At 32.0% G+C, this 21,281-nt stretch overlaps 1 protein-coding gene across 8 annotated transcripts in view; it reads left to right on the forward strand.

Moving 5' to 3' along the window:
- Positions 1-21,281, forward strand: part of CFAP47 (cilia and flagella associated protein 47) — a 364,825-nt gene that overhangs the window by 128,434 nt on the left and 215,110 nt on the right. For 6 of the 8 annotated variants that reach the window (XM_016128242.2, XM_036227120.1, XM_036227124.1 and 3 more), the window contains 5 exons: positions 1,237-1,359; positions 2,716-2,941; positions 10,581-10,802; positions 18,741-18,822; positions 19,766-19,852. In XM_016128242.2, the coding sequence (XP_015983728.2) occupies positions 1,237-1,359; positions 2,716-2,941; positions 10,581-10,802; positions 18,741-18,822; positions 19,766-19,852 (740 nt within the window). Of the gene's footprint in view, positions 1-1,236; positions 1,360-2,715; positions 2,942-10,580; positions 10,803-18,740; positions 18,823-19,765; positions 19,853-21,281 lie in introns of those variants that run through there. The other 2 variants (XR_004952867.1, XM_036227126.1) reach the window with 2 other exon arrangements.

The raw sequence follows: 21,281 nt of genomic DNA on the forward strand, positions 1-21,281 counted from the left end.
TGGCTAATGATTCTCAGGCAAATGCTGATTTTTTTTTTTTACTAAAAGAGTGGAAGAAACTTAGTGTAAACCAGCATATTAATATGTGTTATTGCTCATAAAGTTATCCTCACAACAAATTCATGAGCTCAGAACCTTTGGTTTTATTTTATGGATAGAACACATTTCAGAGAACTTATATAACATGGTTTCAGAGAACTTTTATAACATGGTTTAACAGCTCAGGAATTGTGGTGCCAAGTTTTCAAATTAGATCTTTCTAACTGTAAAGGTCATGCTTTTCTGACAGAATTACATTATGAATGTATGTGTATGTATGTATGTATGTATGTATGTACACACACACACACACACACACACACACACACACACACACACCCTTACTGGGTGGGTGGGTGGGCGGATGGATGGATGGATGGATGGTTGGATGGATTGATGAATGGATGGATGGATGAGTGAAGAGAGAAAGAGAAATAATAGATTTACAGATGATAGATGATAGATCAGTTGATTGATGATAGGTAGGTAGGTAAATAAGTAGATGATAGAGAGATAGAGAGATAGAGAGATAGATAGATAGATAGATAGATAGATAGATAGATAGATAGATAGATAGATGATAGATAGATAGATAGATAGATAGATAGATAGATATAGATGATAGATAGATAATCTGAATTTAGATCGCATCTACTGCATTCCCTTGATTGGGTCGGATTACATGGTGGCAAACTCCAGTGTATAGGCAGTAACTCAAACTGGAATAGAGATCGAAAGCTGTGCAAAATGGTGTCAGCTCGTAACCAGCCAGTGATTTCATTTCAGAAAAATAACAGGAGAAGTTACTTTTGTTAATGACACTTTTTTTATTCAATTTTCAGCACCATATATATTAATTTCAAAAATTTTGGTATAGAAACATGTAAAATGTTTTACATGTCTCTGTTTATGCTGGTTAATCATTGTTTATTCTCCAAAAACTTTGATATACATAATAATTGCCTTATCAAATAAAGTTTATTTTATTCAGATAACCATATCACCCTTTCATTTGTTTTCTTATTTGATATTTTGTGTATAATAGATATTTAGTTTTTTTTCTTTTATTTTGTACTATGTATATATACACACATATGTATATTTTATATATGAAATTATGACATTCAGGGTATATAATTTAATAGTGAATTTTCAAATGCTTGGTTGACCTAGTACGATCCAACGTGTCATTTACAGATAAAGATGACAGTCCTGTGAAGGCTACAGACAATGTTTCACTTCCCTCCCGGGAAGCTGAATTGCCTTCTTGTGCTCCTCCTGAATGTAAAGATGCTGAGTCTGCAAAGAAATTATTTGTTGGTATGTGGTAAATACATAGTATACTGCTCAAGCCCATTCCATAACACAGTCTGTTTAATAATATTCAATCAAAAACTTTGGCTTTTTCAGGTAGTAAGAAATCCATGAAGTAAACCATGAGTTTGTTATTCATTTTAAGTGGGTTAGTACTTTGGGAACTCTCTCCAATGATCTATAGCAGCTGTTTCAACCTTTTTGGCACCAGGCACTGGTGCTCCTATCAGACTCTAATGCCTCATGATCTGAGGTGGAGCTGAGGTGGTGATGCTAGTGCTGGGGGGCAGCTGCAAATACAGATAAAGCTTTTTTCTCTCACCACTCACCTTCTGCTGTGTGGCCCAGGGGTTTGAGACCCCTGCTCTAGAGCAGAGACTCTCTAATGTTTTTAATTCAAAGTGCACTTAGTAGCTCAGTACTTGCCCCTAAGCCAAAAGATGTACTAAGCAGTTCTATTCAGTAAGTGATTTGGTCTAAAAACCTAACAGTAGTAGTTCATGTGATAATCAACAGATACTGTAGTGATATATAATTCAAATGTTAAACATTCTGCAGGGTCCCTGTGAATTTTCTGTGACATCCCAGGTATCCTCTGTCCACAGTTTGAGAACTGCCAAACTGGGAGTTTGTCTCTTAATTATCTAGCAGGATCCAATGTTGCCTAACTTAGAGATGATGAACTCAAACGAATGTGTGAATTTGATATTATTATTAGCAGTTAACTGTTCAGATATTCTTTTCTCTGTGTATGAGCAGTATTGAAAATTTCTCTTTTATTGAATGTTTTTTTTTTTTTTACCGAATTAAATATTGTGAGGTTGTTAAATGAGTTGTGTTTGTGCCCTTACATTGGGAGATGTTTTTGAAAAAAATGTGCTAAAATCATTTTATAATTTTGAAAATTTCTCTAATTTAAAAATGTTTTGTTTTATTGAAGTACTTCACTCAGGTAGAGAGTCATTTTGAATCTGAAGCCAATATTTCGTTTCTAGATAAGTTTTTCAGCTAAGATTTAATTCTAACAAGTAATGCTAAAGAATTGTTCAAATATTTTACATTTATAATTGAAAATGAAAAGTTCCATTTTGGGGAATATTTTCACATACCATTATGGGAAGAAGATACTTTAATAGTTTTCTTTATTAAAATTCATGTAGATTTAAAGTATTTCTATTGGGTATTTGAAAACAAATCTGTTTTCTTTATTTTAAGATAATAGTAAATTGATTTAGAATTTCTTTTAGAGCATAGAATAATTTATAGAATAAGCCCTATTTGTCTACCTATAAATAGCAGTAGCTGACAGAATATTTTACTCTATGGTCAAATAATGATTTTTACAAAATATGTGAATTTTAGGAATGGAAATAATACCTGAAAAGTTGAATTCCAGCAAAGGTAAAACATCAAAGAAAAAAGGAGATAGACTGATGGAAAAAGAGAAAAATCTGCATTTTCTTCCTGAAGAAGGAACAAAGGCATATGACTTCTTTCAGAAGGTTGTAAATGCAGCTGAGACCTGGTTCAGTCTCTTCGGCTGGCCAGAAGGACCCCATTTTCTTTCCATTCCAAAGACTATAAGAAGGTGACAGTGACATGTTTCTCTTGCTTTGTATCATATAATAAAATATTTTTATTGGGGTTGTTTTAAATGAAACATTGTTAAGTAATTTATTCTAAATTGATAAATTATGAAGAAACTAATAAGAAAAGCAAAAAGATACAAGTATAAATTCTTAAGTATACATGTACTGTTTTACTTCTTCTGAACATCCTGTGATTTTTAGGCAAGCACTGAAAATCTCTAAACCTCAGTTTCCTCATTTATTAAATAAAAAGGGTAAACTATGAGTAGGAAAAGACTTTTTAAATTTGAAAAATTGGAAACTCCACATTTCTCTATAAATGAAATATCAGCCCCAGATCTAGAGTATAATTAGGTGAACAGTAGTATTAGTGAATGGGGAAGACACAATTTCTTTGAAACTATCTCATCTTTGACAGTACATTTGCCTCACTCTTTCATATGCTGTTTTATTACTCAGCATGCCTGAAATAGTTAAACTACATTGGTTATATCAAGCCATTTTAATTCTGTTTTTAATTTAAACAGGATGTTAGGCACCTCTCTTGTAACGCTGCTGGCATAGTGGTTATGAGAGCGTTTCTGCCTCCTTTGTCAGCACTGGGGTAACCTGCTGAAACCATAGGGGTGAATACTAATCTCTATCTAGAAGCACTATATTAGAATTAATTGCACTTATATTCAAGAGTCAGCTAGGTTTTGTGACATCTATAGTTTTCCTATAAGTTAACTTTTTCAATTTTTAAAATAATCAGATAATACCAGCTTCATAGAATAAATTAGCTAATATTTCATCTTCTGTCTATAGTGAGCGAAAATTGATATAGCAGGCACCTTGAAAATGTACCAGCTTGATCATAAAATTGTCTGACTGGGGAATTTTTAAGAGAAGTTATTCTGTTACAGCTTTTCAGTTTTTTGCTTTAGTGTTTGTCCTACTGAAAATTTTACTTCTTTTGAGTAAATTTTAATGATTTCATTTTAGTGGAAATCATTGACTAGGCATTTAAAATTCATTATTTAACAGCTGTAACTAGTAATATTGTTTGTTTACAGTCTCTTCCTTTTTTATAATTTTAATCTTTTTTATTATAGGTATTAACAGTTTACTTTTATGTCTAATACAACAAATAAGTTCTTAGATTAATTTATTCATTTCTATGTTTTCTAAATCATTTAATGCTATTTTTTATGTATAATTTATTTTTTCTTTAAACTTGAATTGTATACTTAATTTTTTTAGGTTTATAAATTTATATCTTTATTCCGCATTGGATGCATCTCAGAATTTTTACCATTAAGTGTTTTCATTGTTTTTTTTATAGTGCCTGTAGTTTTAACTTTCATTTCCTATATTTTTACCATAATAATGATTGCTAATTTGCTGTATAATATGTTATTGCATTCATGCATTACTATTTACTTGCCCATTTGCACTAATTATTGGGCAGTTACTTGTTATTTTTAAAAATATTTTATTAATGTAAATAATGCCAAGGTTGACCACATCTATTTATAAATGGTAGCAGACATTTCTGGGTGTTACATAAGAAGGTTTCAGAGGTGCGATCATCAAATTAAATAACATAAACTTTTTAAAATCTCTTATACTTTTGGGTGATTTTCTAGTAAATGTTTTATTTTATATTCTCACTAATGAGTTGCATTGTTGGTCTGGTTCTGTCCTGACAAAATTGAGTGCTTTACTATTTTGATGAATGAGAAACAGCTTAGGTCACTGGGTGCTGTCTGGGGGAAAGGCAGTTGTAGAAGAATATGGGAGCCTCTGTAGCCCTGGGAAGGAAGCTGCCTACAGCCAAACAACTTTGAATAAACATAAACTTTGTCAAGTGGCAATGTTATTCAGTGGCAATTCTTTATTATTTGGATTCTTTGGATCATGGACTCCCCGGCTAAGAAAATACTTCCAAGGTCATGTATTGTTACCAATATTTGAACTCCTTCCTCAGTGTCTCCTATTTCTCCATCATTTGGAATCACTTAGTTTTTCTGGTAAGACTGATGTCATATTTTGTGAATACTTGTTTATTCTCTCAGGATTATTTTAGGGTTCTCATTTCTCTGCTATCCTATTCTGTTATTTATTGAAATGAAATCTGAACATGGGGATATTTTATATCATTTAATCTACTTGGCATTCAGTAGGCCCTTTCACTTAGAAAACTCATCTTTTAACTGTTCTTTTCTTTCTCCTTTTCGGCTATTTTTCTGTTTTCTCTGTTTTTTCTTCCTTAATCTCATTTGAGAATGATGATGAACCTGCATGATTGACCCTTTATATCACTCTCAATTATGTTTTTTGTTTTTTATCTTTTTTCTACCTTTTGCTTTCTTATACTTGTAGATCTTCACTTCTTCCAGCCTTCTATAACAATTTTAAATTGGTTCTTATAATTTTATTTTCTAGGAACTTTGTGTTATTCTTTATTTCTTCCTTCCCTCCCAGTCTTTCCTCCTTATCTCCTCCCTATCTCTTCCCTCCCTCGTGCCCTCCCTCCTTTCTTTCCTTCCTTCTGTCTTTCTTTCACAATAGCATCCTCTTTTTGTGTTATTGATGCACACATTTTCAAATATCTCTTCCATATATAGTACTTCTTTAAATCATCATGATTACTGTACCACTGGTCGCTTCCTCCCTCTGTATCTGCCGACTGTACACTTGGGGGCTTTCTTATGGACCTTTAGGAAAAGCTTCCTTTCCCTCTGTAACCTACTGCTATGTAGTACATCATTTTGATTTATTACTTAATATAATTTCATCCATTCTCTGTTTTATAGATATTATTCACAGTTTTTGGCATAATGATGGTCCCACTTCATGTGGGAGGAGTAGGATTTCCGGTACAGATGAGCGTTGGTCCAAGCTTCCACTTCAACATGTACCTCCCTCCAGCTGCCACACGCCAAGAATGCATCCAGGGATGTCAGTCAGGAAGCTTAGGGGAAAGGGTTCAAGTTGTTCCAAAGCTAGGCATTACATTCCAGAAGCTCTCATTTAGTATAAATATGTAGAATCTCACAGAAAATCAAATTAATCAGTGCATGTTCATTCTACTCTTCATATTGAGCACATACAAAATACAGAAAATATTTTCTCTATGTCTCTATTTTCTCCTTTGTAAAAAGGAAGTAATGATAATATTATAACTATCTTTTCATTTATTCAAGGAATTTTATGAATTTTGTATGCGAGTTCATTATTGATTATATGTATTACATATATCTTCTCCATAACTTTAATGTAATCTAATTTTGAATATTTATCTTGATGGATAATGCTTTCCTCTTGGAATTGACTTTTGTGTATGTTGTGAGATAAAGGTCAAGATATACTTTATTTTCCTCTTTTTCTTAAAATATGAATATCCAGTTGACTCAATACCACACTGCCTCCTTTTCCATGTCGGATATTCATATAATTGTCAATCTGTGCAGTACTTTTTGATTAGTTTGTATGTTTTTTGCATCAATACCAAATTGTATTAAATTTTGTTACTTTATCATTCTTGATATTTAGTAGTATAAGTACTCAAAATTTGTTGTTTTCTCATATTTTTTAGCTGTTTATGCCATTTACATTTTATATAAATATTAGAATCACTTATAAATATATCCCTCAGAAAACCTGCTGTTATTTTTATTGTGAATGAATTTTGTCTATGATAAATTTAGAAAAAGCTGAAATCTTTATAGTATTTCCTTATCAAAAAAAAAAGAACTTCCTTTATTTAGCTCATTTAAAGTTTATTTTAGTGATGATTTACAGTTTTCAATTAAGTCTTCCCACATAATTTGGTAGATTTATCTGTGGGTATTTAATATGCTTTGAAGTTATGATAAATGGCATTTTCTCTATTTTCCATTTTTTCTATATGCTATATATGCTATATGCTATATGCAATATATAAATAATATAATTTTCTATATGTTGCATATAAATAATATAAACAATGTTGATTATCATAGGCTGACACTTTTTTCCCTTTGTAATCCTCACATCTTTTTCTTGACGTTACACCGGCTAGGATCTCCAGTTAAATATTGAATACTAGGTAGTATCCTCCTGATAATCTCAATCTTAGGGAGAATATCTTTCAACATTTATCATTAATTATGAGGTTCACTGTATGCTTTTTATAGAAACCCTTTACTAGTTTATGAAGTTTATTTTTATTTCTCATCATGAGTTTTCATTAAAAATTTTAATTAAACTTTTTCTTCTAAATTTGGCTTTATCTCAATTTCGCATTTTTATATGTAATAATTTTTTTCATCCAATTCATATTTTTTCCAATTTCCAATGTACTTTATTCTACAAAGGTCATTTAGAAACTTGCATTTGGTGATTTTGCTGTTAATATTCAACATAATTTCATCGAGGTCAGAGACCATCCTCTCTGAAATTTTTGACATTTGCTTACTGGTCAGCATTTATTTAGATTTTATAAACATTTCGACTTGAAAATATTGTGTATTTTGTAGTTATTGAAAGCTGTTTTCCATGTATGTACATTAAAACTAAGTTTGCTTATACTCTTTAAATAATAGATATGCTTACTGACTTTTAAATTATTTATTAATGACTAGGATAAAGTTGTTAAAATCTTTACTTGCATTTGTAAATTTGGCTACTTTTTAATTGGGTCATTTTTGCTTTATATGTTTTGAAGCTGTAGCAAGTGCATTTGAATGTGCAATCGAAACACCTTTGTAGTTTATTCAGACCTTTATGCCTATAGAATGTCTTTATACTTACTAATGCTTCATACCATAAGTTCTAAGCCGTCTTATATTAACATAGGTACATCAGTTCTGGTTAATATTTACATAGTATTTATTTGTATCTTTTACATAAATCTTCTGTTTCCTATGTTTTTGGTTGTGTTTCTTTTTATACCCTATTTTTGGCTTGTGTCATATTATTCTTTCAATCTTTGTCTTTTAATTTGAGTTTATGGTTCATATAAATTTAATAAAACTACTATAAACTTGGATTTAATTCTACAATGTTTTTAACTTCTATTTTTCTGTCTATTCTGTTCCCTTTCTCTCTTTTTTTGCCTTATTTCGGATTGAATAGACATTCTTTTCTTATTTACTGATTCATCTTTTTAGCTTAGATGTTTAAATACACTTTTTAAATTCTTTTAATCATTACTTTAGGCAATACAGCATACATTTTTAACTTATGAAAGCCTTTTACTAATTAATAATTTTATCTTCTTCCTTGATGTTGCAAGGGCATTTGATATTTTAACTTTATTTTCTTTCCTCTTGTCACTTGCTATTGTTGTTATGTACTATAATTATATATATATATATATATATATATATATATATATACACACACATATCTCCCAAATACTATTATTGATTAATCAATCAATATTTGCTCATACATTTACCAATTTTATTGTTCTTCATTCTTCTTGTATTTTTGATCTTCGATGTAAGATGATTTTCTTCCTGTCGAATACTCTTAGTTTTTTAAAATATTTTTTTACTTTTCCAATTACAATTGACATTACAATATTATATTAGTTGCAGGTTTCTTTAGATCTTTTAATTAAGGTTATTTGGTAACAAATTTTTGTATTTGTTTCTAAAAATAGATATATTTTTCACTTTTATTCTAATTATATAGTTTTGTTTGACATAGGATTTTCTCTAGGTTGGCAGTTAATTTTTCAGCTTATTTAAGGTATATTATTTTCTCTATCCTCTATTGTTGCTATTAGGAAATCACCTGAAATTCTAATTTTTACTGCTTTAAAGGTCTTATCATTTTGAAATACATATAAGATTATCTCTTTATATTTAATTTTCAGCAACTTCACTGTGATGTACCTAGAAAAGTTTCCTTTGTACTTATTTTTATTGGGGTTCATGGTGATTTATTTGTGGTTTGATACTTTTATTGTCTGTTTTGGAAAGTTCTCAGCCATTATCTTTTCGAATTCTTGATTGCCCATTCTTTTGGGCTCCTTTCCTTCTTTATTCACTCTTCTGTATTTTTCATCTTTTTTCCCTCTATATTACAGTATGAATACTTTCTTTTTTTAACTCTTTCTCATCATCTATTTATTTATTTATTTATTTATTTATTTATTGAAGTAACAATGATTAGTACAATTATAAAATTTTCAGGTGTACATTACAAATTGACATCTGTATATTCTACAGTGTGTTTACCACCCAAAGTTCAGTTTAGTATGGATACTTTCCTATGACCTATATTTCAATGTATTTCTCTCTTCACTAGGTTTAATCTGCTGTTAAGCTCATCCATTGCTCTTAAAATTTTACTTCCAAGATTTATTTCTAAATTTTCTATCTGGTCATTTCTTATCTAATTTATAATTCAGTGACAAAATTCTCAACCTTCAACATAGTACATACAGTTAATTTGAAATCCATGTCTTATAACTATAATGTCTGGGCCCCTCTTTATTCATATTGTTTATTGTTTCTTTCCACTTGCATTCAGCTTGTTATCCTTTCTCCTTATTTAGTCATTATCTGGTTATGTTTTAATTACATTTAGACCAGTTTTGTTTTTTATAAATTTTTTTTGTAGAAATATTTTAAAGCCTGTGATGGTATTAATTTTCTCCATGAAATATATGTTTGTTTTATTGGTAACTTCATGAACTAGCCTTATTATATACATTACTTATGAGGAAGTTGAGGAAAGAAAGGCCAACTAACTCTTATAAAGTCACAGAGGAAGTGGCAGAGTCAGGGTTTGAGTAGTGGTAGTTAAACCCTTCCATAAATCAATGTGCTTTCTGTTGTAATATGTGAAACAGACCTACTAGCTACCAAACTGGAGAACTGCTGTTTAAAACGGCCCCTTGGGCACTTTTTATTTGTCAGTCGAAGCTGGTGATACATTTGTGACTTTGAATGCTCACAAACAAATAGTATAGTATTAGGTATTTGATAAACTGTAGACAGCAAGAATTGGTTGAAATTTTTTACTCCATTTAAAAATTAGCATATATCACAATTTGCTGTGGGGAGGTATCAGGAAATAGAGAGTGTGTTTTCTTAACTTAAAGAACAGAGAAATATATGAGAAAAATAAGTCTCTAGACTTTAAAATGAGTGTCTTTACTCATGAGGCTAATGTTTAGGATGTGCCCTTCTAAGTATTAAAATACATATTGAGAAAATGTGTGTAAATTTGTCTTTGTTATATACACGTGAGATGAATGTTCAAAATCTATTTTGGAAACTATTATAGACATTATTATCTCCAGTTTATAGGGTACAATATTGAGTTAAGTGAGCTTACATAACTTGTCAGACTCATAAAGCTAGTAAGTGATGGGTCCAGAATTTAACCCCTATACTATTTATCAGAAGCTCTTAAAATTTTCTAATTACGATCTAATCTTTTAGATTTGATAGTTGAATGTTAATTACTTGTGCTTAAAACAAGATACTGGTAAACTCTGGAATTAATTTAAAAATCTATTTTTATTAATAAAGAGTAGCTGAATAATGCGATTTTTGTAATTTCTTACTTGATTTTATATAGAATTTTATTTAGTCATAGAACATTTATTTCTATAACATAACATTTTAAGATTAAAAAAAAATCATGTTCCCATAGGGATGTGTATAAAATGCAAGCCTGCTCATCAGCCTCATTATCCAAAAGAATTTTACAACAGAATGACTTTTTAAGATATAACAGAACCATATATGATGTGGTACGCCACTTGAGTGGAAAAATGCCTGATGGAATTAATTCAAGTCAGTCGTTACCTGTGGACTTCAATGAAAGAGTGATTCAACTTCATATGCAACATTCTTCACTTCTTGACTTTCTCAAGTAAGTGCGTGGATGTGCTAATTTAAAAATGTACTTTTGGCTTGGATAGAAAAGTAAGTAGATGGGTAGATAGATAGTTAGATAAACTTTGATATTATTTATCTTTTTATAAAATATGTACTAAGTTTACACAATTTACCTAACTCTGAAATATGTACCCTGGAAGAATATTAGAAAATAAGCATTTCATGATCTAATTAATTTATAATCTAAGGAACTCTTCCTCAGATTTTATCATGTATCTAAATCATTGAGATGGCATGTTAACAGGTTACTGGCCCTTACTCAAATAGTTTATGGTGCTAATTTGCATTTATAACAAGTTTCAAGTGATATCGATATTTCTGGTTCATAACCTCATCTTGAGAATCCTCATCTAAGGCAAATATATAAATCCATTGAACAAAAATGGGGTGGAATCAATAAGCTTATTCCTGAGATTAACTGTTAGTATAATCTTAATTTATGGGTACTGTAAACTTATAGTTGCATAGTTGAAGTCTTTTAATATTCAAATGGTAAACAAGTGAAATTTTCCATAAATGGTTGATAGAGAATAGGAGAAATACTTGACATCATAATGTCTGTGTTCCTCTGCAGAGATTAAATGGCAAGTGGCCAAGAAATGGAAAAGCAGTGCTTAAAACTGTAAGAGGAGTTACAGTAAGCACTTCTTGTGCTTACATTTGCAGAATTCTTGTGCGGCGGAACTCCCCACATTCACAGGCAGTATTATTACTCCATATTCCATACTCTCGTACCACTAAAATAGTACTTGTTACTTACAATTATTAATGCATTAAGGTTAATATATTTTGAAATATGTTACTGTGTTTTTATATTTGGCTTATTTGTGTATGGAATCCACTCCATAGTTGGCCAGAGATATCCATCTGCTTTAGTAGGAGTGTGGAAGGAAGGTAAGAAGAGGACACTTATAGCAGGAATTTAAATGAAAGATTTGATGTTCTAGATCAGACTTTCTCAGTCCCTAGCAATACCATGATCTTAAAAATTAGACATGGTACTGAAAAAATGTTTTTTCTTTGTTTCTTAGATTTTCACTATCATGGTAATAACCCAAACTAGCTTGTGTTTCTTGTGACATGTAAGAGATCTAGAAGTTTCTAAATTGCTGAAGGTGACTGGGTCAAGACCCAGGCAGCCTGTTTTGGAGGATATTGGGTTGACAAAGAGGTAGAAGGGTGGCTAGCTCTGAAGCCATAATATAAATGGCAAATGTATGAAGACTAGGGAGTGGCTGAGTCAGTTATGAGGCATCTGTTAGTCCTTGATGGGGCCAAGAGGAAAGACACAGGATCCTCATCTCAGGTCTCAGCAGCAGATGTTCACATGACACCTAGGCTTTAAGCAGAAGAGGTATTTCCAAAAACACTGAGGATCCAGAAAAACAGTCACAGACCTCATGTACAGATACAAGAATCTCTCTCATCTACCTTATGTAAGCCCAAATGCGGGGATGATCCATGTCCTGAGGGGCCTCATACAATTTGGAGATTCTGCTTTTATACAATAATATCAAATTAAAAAGACAAAAAAGTAGATACATGGCTTTAGAAGTGACTCATGAAAGTGAGACAATCTGAAGTTAAGGATTTATTTACTTATCTATAAATCTGCCTCTTCTTAGATGCCATCTGGTAGTAGGTAGAGGAGGTCTGAAATTTTGATTGTTTATCCTGAAGAAAGGAATTACATAAAGAGACTGTTCAGATCAGAAGAATGAAGATATGTGAAGATTCAAGACTGTACTTTTTCCCTGTTCTTATATACACAATGTGGGTGGGAGACCAAAATTCTGTTAGTTAAGGAATATAGCAGTCCGCTGACTTATTCATGAATCACTGTACTCCACTATTTTTTGAGAATGTGAGCATATGAGGACAGGAACCACATCTGTATCATCTGACATATCTTTAACACCCCAGAGTCATTGATAACACAATAAGTCCAGTGGTCATTAAATATTTATTAACGTTTTCTTTCACAGAGCTTTGCTTTTTGAGCTCCTGTACTAAAATGAATAAAACTTTGAAATTGGGTCTCATAGGAATGAGGAAAAGTTTGTGAAATAGAAAATTAAGGGGTAAAAGAAGAAAAAGTAAAGATTTGCATTCTAGGAGGGAAGATATAACCAGTCATAGAGTCAAGTTGGAGAAAATTAGGATAGGTACTATGAATGTTATACATTGAACTTTTTAAAATAATATTAAACTATGAATTCCTACAAATAACTTTAATTATTAAGGCTACCATAACAAAATACCACTGACTAGATTGCTTAACTAACATAAATGTATTTTTTCACATTCTGGAGGCTGGAAGTATAAGATGAAGGTGTTGGAGGGTTGGATTGCTCCTGAGTCCTCTTTGCTTGGGTTGCAAATGGCTGCCTTTTCTCTTGTCCTCATATGGCCTTTTCTCTGTGCACACACACACCCTTCCGTCTCTGTGTGTCCAAATTTCATCTTCTTATAAGCACCAGTCAGATTGGATTAGGGACCACTGTAACGGCCTCATTTTACCTTAATCACCTTAAGGGCTTTAACTCCAAATATTCACAGTCTGAAGTACTGAGGGCTAGAGTTTCAACATATGACGTTCGAGGAGACACATTTCAGCCCATAACAATGCCATGTGTGTTTTAGTAAGAAAAATATGATGTAATTGCATATTATATTTTATAATAACTTTTGTATTGCTCTATTTGAAATGATATGCTTAATGTTCATTGTCATTTGTGCCTGTTATAGACTGCATTCAGTCCTTCCAAAATTCATATGTTGAAGCTCTAACTCTCTTTGTGACTATATTTGGAGAGGGACCCATTAAGGATGTAGTTACGGTTAATGATATCATAAAGGTTTAACCCTAAGCTGATGAAACCAGTGCTTTTATAAAAAGAGGAAAAGACATCAGAAATTTATATCTACAACACCCTCATTCCTGGCTCCTCCTCCTTTTTCTCCTCCTCTCTCTTTCTTTTTATTTCTCCCAGCACAAAGAAAAGGTCACGTGAAGAACAAAGCAAAAAGGCAGCCACTTACAAGCCAGAAGGAGAGGTCTCACTAGAAACTGAATTTTCTGGCACTTTGTTCTCAGACTTTTGGCCTCCAAAACTATGAGAAAATAAATTTCTTCTGTTTAACCAAATCTGTGGTATTCTATTATGGCAACCTGAACAGATCAATGCAGTGCCTTATATCCTTTGATATAATTTCATTTTTTATTAACCAGTAATTATTTTTATAACATGATAATTTTCATTGAAAAAGTAAACTTTTTTGATTTTTAATTTTCATAATATAAAACTAAGCAGATTATAAACACTGTGTATCCTACACTGAAACTATAATGTAGGATATTACATAATATAAAACTACTATAACTCTTTCTAATTACATTGATTTTTAAATAAATTTTTCACTTACCAAAGTAAATACAATTAGGGAAAAAAAGCTCACTTTCCTCTATAAGTAAATTCAATTCCACTTGTGATTTTACTTCTTTTATCTTTAAAAACTATACACTCCTCTCATATGCGTGTCCATTATAGTATCTTATCTAATAGAAATAATGAAAATATTTCAAAGCAACAATTTAAGAAGTGATTCTGGAGGTGCATATTGAAGTGGGGTAAAAGAGTATAGCTTTCGAATTAGGTAGATGAAGTCTTAAATTTTAGCTCTTTTGTACTCCTGTGACTTTTTACAATCAACTTAACCCGTTTAAGCCCCAGTTTCATTATCTGTAAAATTAAGGGTTAAAATTCTCAAACTTGATTGATAAAAAAATTAGAAATGGTAAAATATGTATTTCATGACACATAGTAAATGATAGTGATATTGATGATAAGTGTAATAAATTATGATCAATGGATTTCATATGCTAAAATTTTCTTTAAATTATTCCAACATGGTAACCATTAATGACACACTGAAAACTATTATGATATCAACATCATTGAAATAGAATATTTTCAAAATCTGTTTTGTTAAACATAAATGTCTTATTGACATAAAGAATGCCAGAAAGCCACTATTTATCAACTCTGTCTTTATATTAGATACACAGAAATTTTATTTTAATTTTATTAAGTTTAAAATCAAAATACATGACTTTTCATTTTATCACTTTCTACTTAGTCCTTGATTGATTTAGTAAAATAAATGTTTTAATTTAATAAGGCAAAAATTGTAATGCCATTCTTATTTTAGAAATTTAGTTGTACTTTTAAAATATAATGGAATATCAACTATGAACAAAAGGAGGATATTTGGGTACTTACGTAAATCTTTATTGTTTGTGCATTATAGAAATCAAACATTTTTCTGATAGCATCATTAAACTCTGTGATACTTGCGATCATCATGTTATTCTTACAGCATTATTGTTGGCACAGCTCCAGTAGTGTTGACATTAATAGGGGAGGTTTCTGTTTTGACATTTTGTGGTATGGGGATGCAGGTGCGGAAGAATGATTTTGGCATTAAAGCCAAGCCATTTAAATTTATTACTCTTTTGTCAGCAAATATATGACTATCAAGATATGTTGACTCTGATAAAATTTTTTGACATTCAGAATGTGGCAGTATGGTTAATAAAATCAGGCCATTAATCCAAGATACATGCATATGTTTCATCATGGAAATAAATGTATTAAATTCAAAATGATAATAAATGTCATTATGTTCTTAATTTAAATTTGGTGGCAGTGAGTGAGGACTTTTGTACAAATGAAATTATGGATTTCATGCAATAAATGAGAAACTATAATTTTTAGAGATTAAGTTTAGACTTTAATAACTCATTACATCTAATTTTATTTTGTTCTACTCAGGGTAAACTCAGAAGAAATATGCAAATAGAAAGCTTATCATATAAAAGTGTAATAAAATCAAATGTAATTGTAAATACTGCCGTAGGTACTGATGAAGTTAGGCCTTCGGATAGATTTTTTTTTTTAAGGAAGAAACTAGTCTCTTTAGGGGAAGAAAAACAATTTTTTTTCTCTGTCCTTCTAGGTTCTTGGCTGAGACTCCCCTGTAGTAAAAGACAGATTAACAGGAAAAAGAAACAGTTTTAATTACATATGTAAGTATGGTAGCCCCACAAAGATATGAGACTCAAAAGACAGACAGAGCTAAGGAAAGGGATAGGGATCTAGGGCTTCAAAATGGGGAATCTGAAGGGAGGGAGGAAGAAATGTTTGTTAAACAATGGTTGCCCTTCCATGCAGATAAGTCTCTCAGATGAAAAAATTATCTCTGGTAATCACTGCCTTCCAGGTACAGGCTTCTTTTCTAATCTAATTTTTTTTTTAATAAATGTAGATTTCTTTTACAAAAAAGTAACTTCTACTCTGTTTTCAGAGCTTTTATGTCAGTAGTTTCTCAAAATCATTGCTAGGCCAATGAGGCACATTTTAGGGTAGTATATTCTGCTACCTTTCACTTCATAACAGCATCTGTAAAATGCTGGTAAAGAACAAAATTCAACTGAATAAATTTTAAAGATCTTATTAGCTTTATTCAACAATTTATGAAGCAGAAAGGTTCCAATTTACCAGATTGGAAGAAGCTCTTAGGAGCTATCTAAAGCAAGAGAGTTTATAAGCAGAAGGGAGCAAGAACAATGAAGTTGCACTTAGGCAATGAAGGGGAGTGGGACATGCCGCCGCAAAATGTGCCACTTTGGCATGTAGATTGTTTTGAGCTGTAGGCAATTGAGACCCAGCAGACTCATGGAAATCTTTTTACTCCTCCATTAACTGCCTAAAAGAATTTCGATAGGGACCCTGGCCCAGAAAGAGAGCTACTACCAGAGATAGCTTTTTGTATCAGAAAGATATAGCTAGCTGCATAGTCAGGCAAACATTTTTTTTACAAAACATCTACTCTTCTCATCTTCCCGTGAATTATCTTCCATCCCTTTGAAGCCCCAGACCCCTACCCCCTTCTCCTTAGCTTGAGATGACATGTAAACTTCAATTACCTGACTGCCTGGAAGTCTCATGTCTTTGTGGGGCTCCTCTAGGTACATAATTAAATTTGTTTTTCTCCTGTTAATCTATCTTATGTCAATTTGATTATTAGACCAGCCAAGGAATCTAAAAGGGAAAAAAGGAAGTTTTCCATCCCTACAGCAAAAAGGCAGATTGGTTATTACAACGTCACTTTCCTTTGGGGAATGGCAGGGGTTTATCAGGCACATTACCTAACTCATGCTGATCAGGTGATTCTGATTGAACAGTTTAAGATTCCATTTTGTGGGTAGCCAAACAGTAATTAAGTCCTTGTTTAGTAAGGTAGGGCTTAGCATAACCAACTCCATTTTGGGCCTGTTGTCTTTACCAATGCAAAAATGCATTCTTACATTAACTTTTTACTGAGGGCTTACTCTCTGCTGGACACTATGGAGTACTCAAATGAATACCACGTGGTATCCCTCCTTAAGTAGCTCTCAGTCTGTTTCCTGATAGTTTTCCTTAGGCTTTCAGTAGTATTCTATAGAAGTGATCGTATCCTTCTGAGATCCCGTCTTGGTTTTGGATGCAAGGAGGTATTCCACTTTCTTCATATGTCTTTATGCTATCTGTTTCACTCTCTAGGATTTCACCTTAATGGGATGTCATCTCATTGAGTTCTTACATAGGTTTTAGGATAGCTGCTCATTCTAAGGAGTGATGTGCTATTAAAATTAGATTTTATGTAAACCTATAGTAATTCTAATGTAATGAAGATTCATAGGAATGATGTAGATGCAGAAAGGAAATAAGTGAAAACCAAAGAGAAGGGATGATGTTTGACTTTCAAACAAAGGAGCTTCACGTATGCAGCACAGTTTCTTCCACTAGTTTCAACTGGCCCAGGGCCAGTCAATACAAATCTAACAACTCTAGAACTGTGTTCACTGTTTGCTCTCCCTCTAGGGTTCCCTTCTTTACTTCTCTCTTCTCCTATTCATCTGTGCTATCTTCAGGATTTGAGCTTTCAAAATCATCTTAAGGCTCCTTTCTGCCTTTTCTTTATCCCACTTCTCAGTAGTTACAGGACTATAAACTGCTAAGGGTATTTCAAGTTGAATATTAGAGATGGTATTCTTCTCTGGTAAATGCTAATGATGTGTGGGGTTTTATGCTCACTAAATGAGGTCGACTTAAACACTCAAATTCCTACTAGGAATCATTCCTGCCAAACTGTATTACATATCTATAAAGTGGTTCTGGTGGTAGTGGACATACGTGTGAAGAGTTTGGATTAAAATATTTCAAGAAATTTGACAGCAAAAAAATTATAAAGTCTTAAAAATGATAAATTATATATATGTAAATATGTATATATATTTTTAAATGAATAAAATAATATAAATAGACATGTGCTGCTTCAGCTATACTACTACAAGTTTATATAATCAAAGAGGCCACAATTTTTGAGTGTTCTTTGGAAAAATAAGTGATGGATTATGGCATATATATATATATTTTTATATTCAGGCATACATGGTGATAAGTATTCAGTGAACATTGGGTGACTAATGATTTATTTATTAGATGTTTTATTTTATTCAAATTTTTTCCAGATATTTAAAAAATTTATAATGGCATAGCAACAATAAGATGGCTAGTGCCTTAACAATAGAGACTAAGTCATATAACTATACTCCATTAATATATAAAGGTAGATGTGGATGATTATAGGCACTTAGTAAGTTCTTTCTCATTAATCAGTTCTCTAAAGGAAACATCATATACACATTTCACTGATAAGAAAGCTTAAAACTTAATTATAAATGTTAAAATTTAAAATTAAAATAAACAACCTATATACATTGAAATAATTTAATTGAAATTGAAATACAAGTGATATACAGATTGTATTATACTATAATAATTTTGATTTTTTTTTTTAATTTTAGTGCTCAAGGAGCATGTATTCCTCATGTACTGCCAGAATTTCTGTTTGAACCAGAAGATTATAAGAAGTGGATTAAAATTTCAGTAAGGGAATGTAATTTCTAAGAACATCTGTGCAGTTATTTTTGAATTTCCTAAATTTTGGTCTTTGCTTAAAGATTCCATTTTAGAATCCTTGATTTTTATTTACGAAATATCCTAAGGATTATGCCTGGATGGCATATATATATATATATATATATATATATATATAATATCTGTCTAAAAATCTGTATGGAGACTAGGCAGAAATGATTACATGGTTTTCTTGAAAATATAGTAATTGCTTCCTTTAGAGGATTTAAAAATGAGGAATGGTATGTGCCTATGTAAATTTTTTTCTTAAAATACATTTTTAGAATATATATCTTTCATAGGAAATACTACCTTAATTTCCCCACCACTTGGCATTTCCCAAGTTCAGTTTTAGGGAAGAGTAGGAAGAAATTAAGCAAGATACACATAGATTTTTTTCACAGTATTCAATTCATTTTGTGGAAACCTATTGTATTAACACATCTGTCTGCTTCGAGGCAACTCTACTTTAGTTGTGGCACTGTTACTGTAGTCACCACATGACATTAGTAGTAGAGCCATGGAACTGTTCTTTGGCACTCTGCTGAGTTCCTGTGGCTTAATCCAAATTAAGTGTGGCTCTTTTGGGGGTTCAGAGTTCAGAATTACTTTGAACCTCATTCTGCAACTAATGCCACAGAGTGAGATAGTAGATGGATTGAATGAATAAATCTATGACTTCAATAAAACGCTGTGATTTCTATAAAGTTACCTGTGTAAATACTTTCTATGACCGGCACATGGGGAAATAGAGATCTTGACGAATATATGAAAAGGACATGCATAGGTTTTATCATATATGCTAGCTAAGTAGTTAAAACTTTGGAATTGTATTTGCCTTGTATTTTAATTAATGTTGTGATATTTTATTTCTTCCGCTAATACCTTGCCTGTGTGTTCCTCTTTACCTAAGGAAAAGCATTCTATTGTTATAGATATGACTAAGTTTGAAGCCTGGAGTCAACGGGCATGGACAGATGTATTCCTTCAGATGTACAAGGTAACATTTCCACTCTTATTTACTGTGTTGGATTCTTTGGGTCGATTTACAAGAATAGTGTATTAGTTAAGGTACAGGTAATGCTGCTGTAAAAGATTCAAAAACACAGTGGCTCAAATAAGATCAAATTTTTATTCTTCTTTTGGAACTGTGAAGAAGTAAGTGGTTTAGAAGTATTGGGATGTTTCTTCCATCCTCAGTGCTGTGCTTTCATCCCTGGGTCGGTTTCTCAGAATAAGGAAGAACAAACAGGGAGTAGAGGACAAGTAAATACCTTTTAAGGATGTTGCCTTAAAAAATGGATCATTATTCTTTCAAAGTCCATTGGAAAGAGTTTAGTCATATGACCATGCCTAGCTTTAAGAGAAGTTGAGAAATATAGTCTCTAAGATCGGTAGCTACAGGTGTTTTTCAGTACTAAAAGTAAATATTAAAGAATGAATGGAGGTGAAAATTATGGTCTCCACCTCTAATACATGGAACCGAGTTTAAGCTTGTACTGCTCACTGCATGATAGCCAATAAATTGAGTGACAGAGTTGAAGCAAGGAAAACAACTGTATTCAGAAAGCCAGCAAGCTGAGCAGATGGTGGACTAGCATTCTAAAGAACCTTGTTAAGAAAGTACAGATTTCAGATTTCTTTTATGTCAAGGGAAAGGGGAAATGGGAGGGGTAAGAGGTGATTGTTGACTATAGACATCTGGGTGCCAGCAGGTATCCCAGGAAGATTGTGAAACTTCTTTGTTCTTAATCCGTTGACTCTAGTTGATGTGAGTCCAGTCACGAAGGTTCTGCAAATCTTTGACAGTCATTATTTTTGTATATCTCTTATCTCCTTGAGAGATGCCCTTCTGTTAAGGGTCCGTTTTTCTAAAACCGAAGCTGCAAGCAAAATTCTTCTAATGATTAGTATGTCTATATACAAGACTAAGCAGAAGCTATTGATTTGAAGGCCATAGCAACAAAGCAGGTTTGAGTCAGAGAGGCCGAGCGTTTCACTCTGTTGTAAACATAGTAGTCTCTTCTAAAGTTATTCTGGAGAGATATTCACTAGGAATCATATAACTGTAGGCAAGATCAGGTGTTGATGAGATTCTTCAGTTGACTCCATGCCAAACTGCATGTGTGGTAAATTAACATAAGTAGTTATATTTTCACATGGTATATCTTTAATGCTTAAACAAGGACTGATTTTAGTCTTGTAGTCATTTCCTACATTTCCAAATGTGGCACCATAGATCTTGTTCAATAAGACTGGTGGAAATTTTTGCTCTGTCCTCACAAGTTGCAACCACAGAGAGGAAAGGCTATAGGACAGGAAGTTAAAATGAAGAAGTTACATTAAATAACATCAATTAGTCACTCTAAGGAAAGGGCAAATTAACAAGCTAAATAATTAATGGTATATGTAAGACTTGTTGGTAAAGG

The sequence above is a fragment of the Rousettus aegyptiacus genome, unplaced genomic scaffold, assembly GCF_014176215.1.
Source record: "Rousettus aegyptiacus isolate mRouAeg1 unplaced genomic scaffold, mRouAeg1.p scaffold_m13_p_9, whole genome shotgun sequence".
Lineage (NCBI taxonomy): Eukaryota > Metazoa > Chordata > Mammalia > Chiroptera > Pteropodidae > Rousettus > Rousettus aegyptiacus.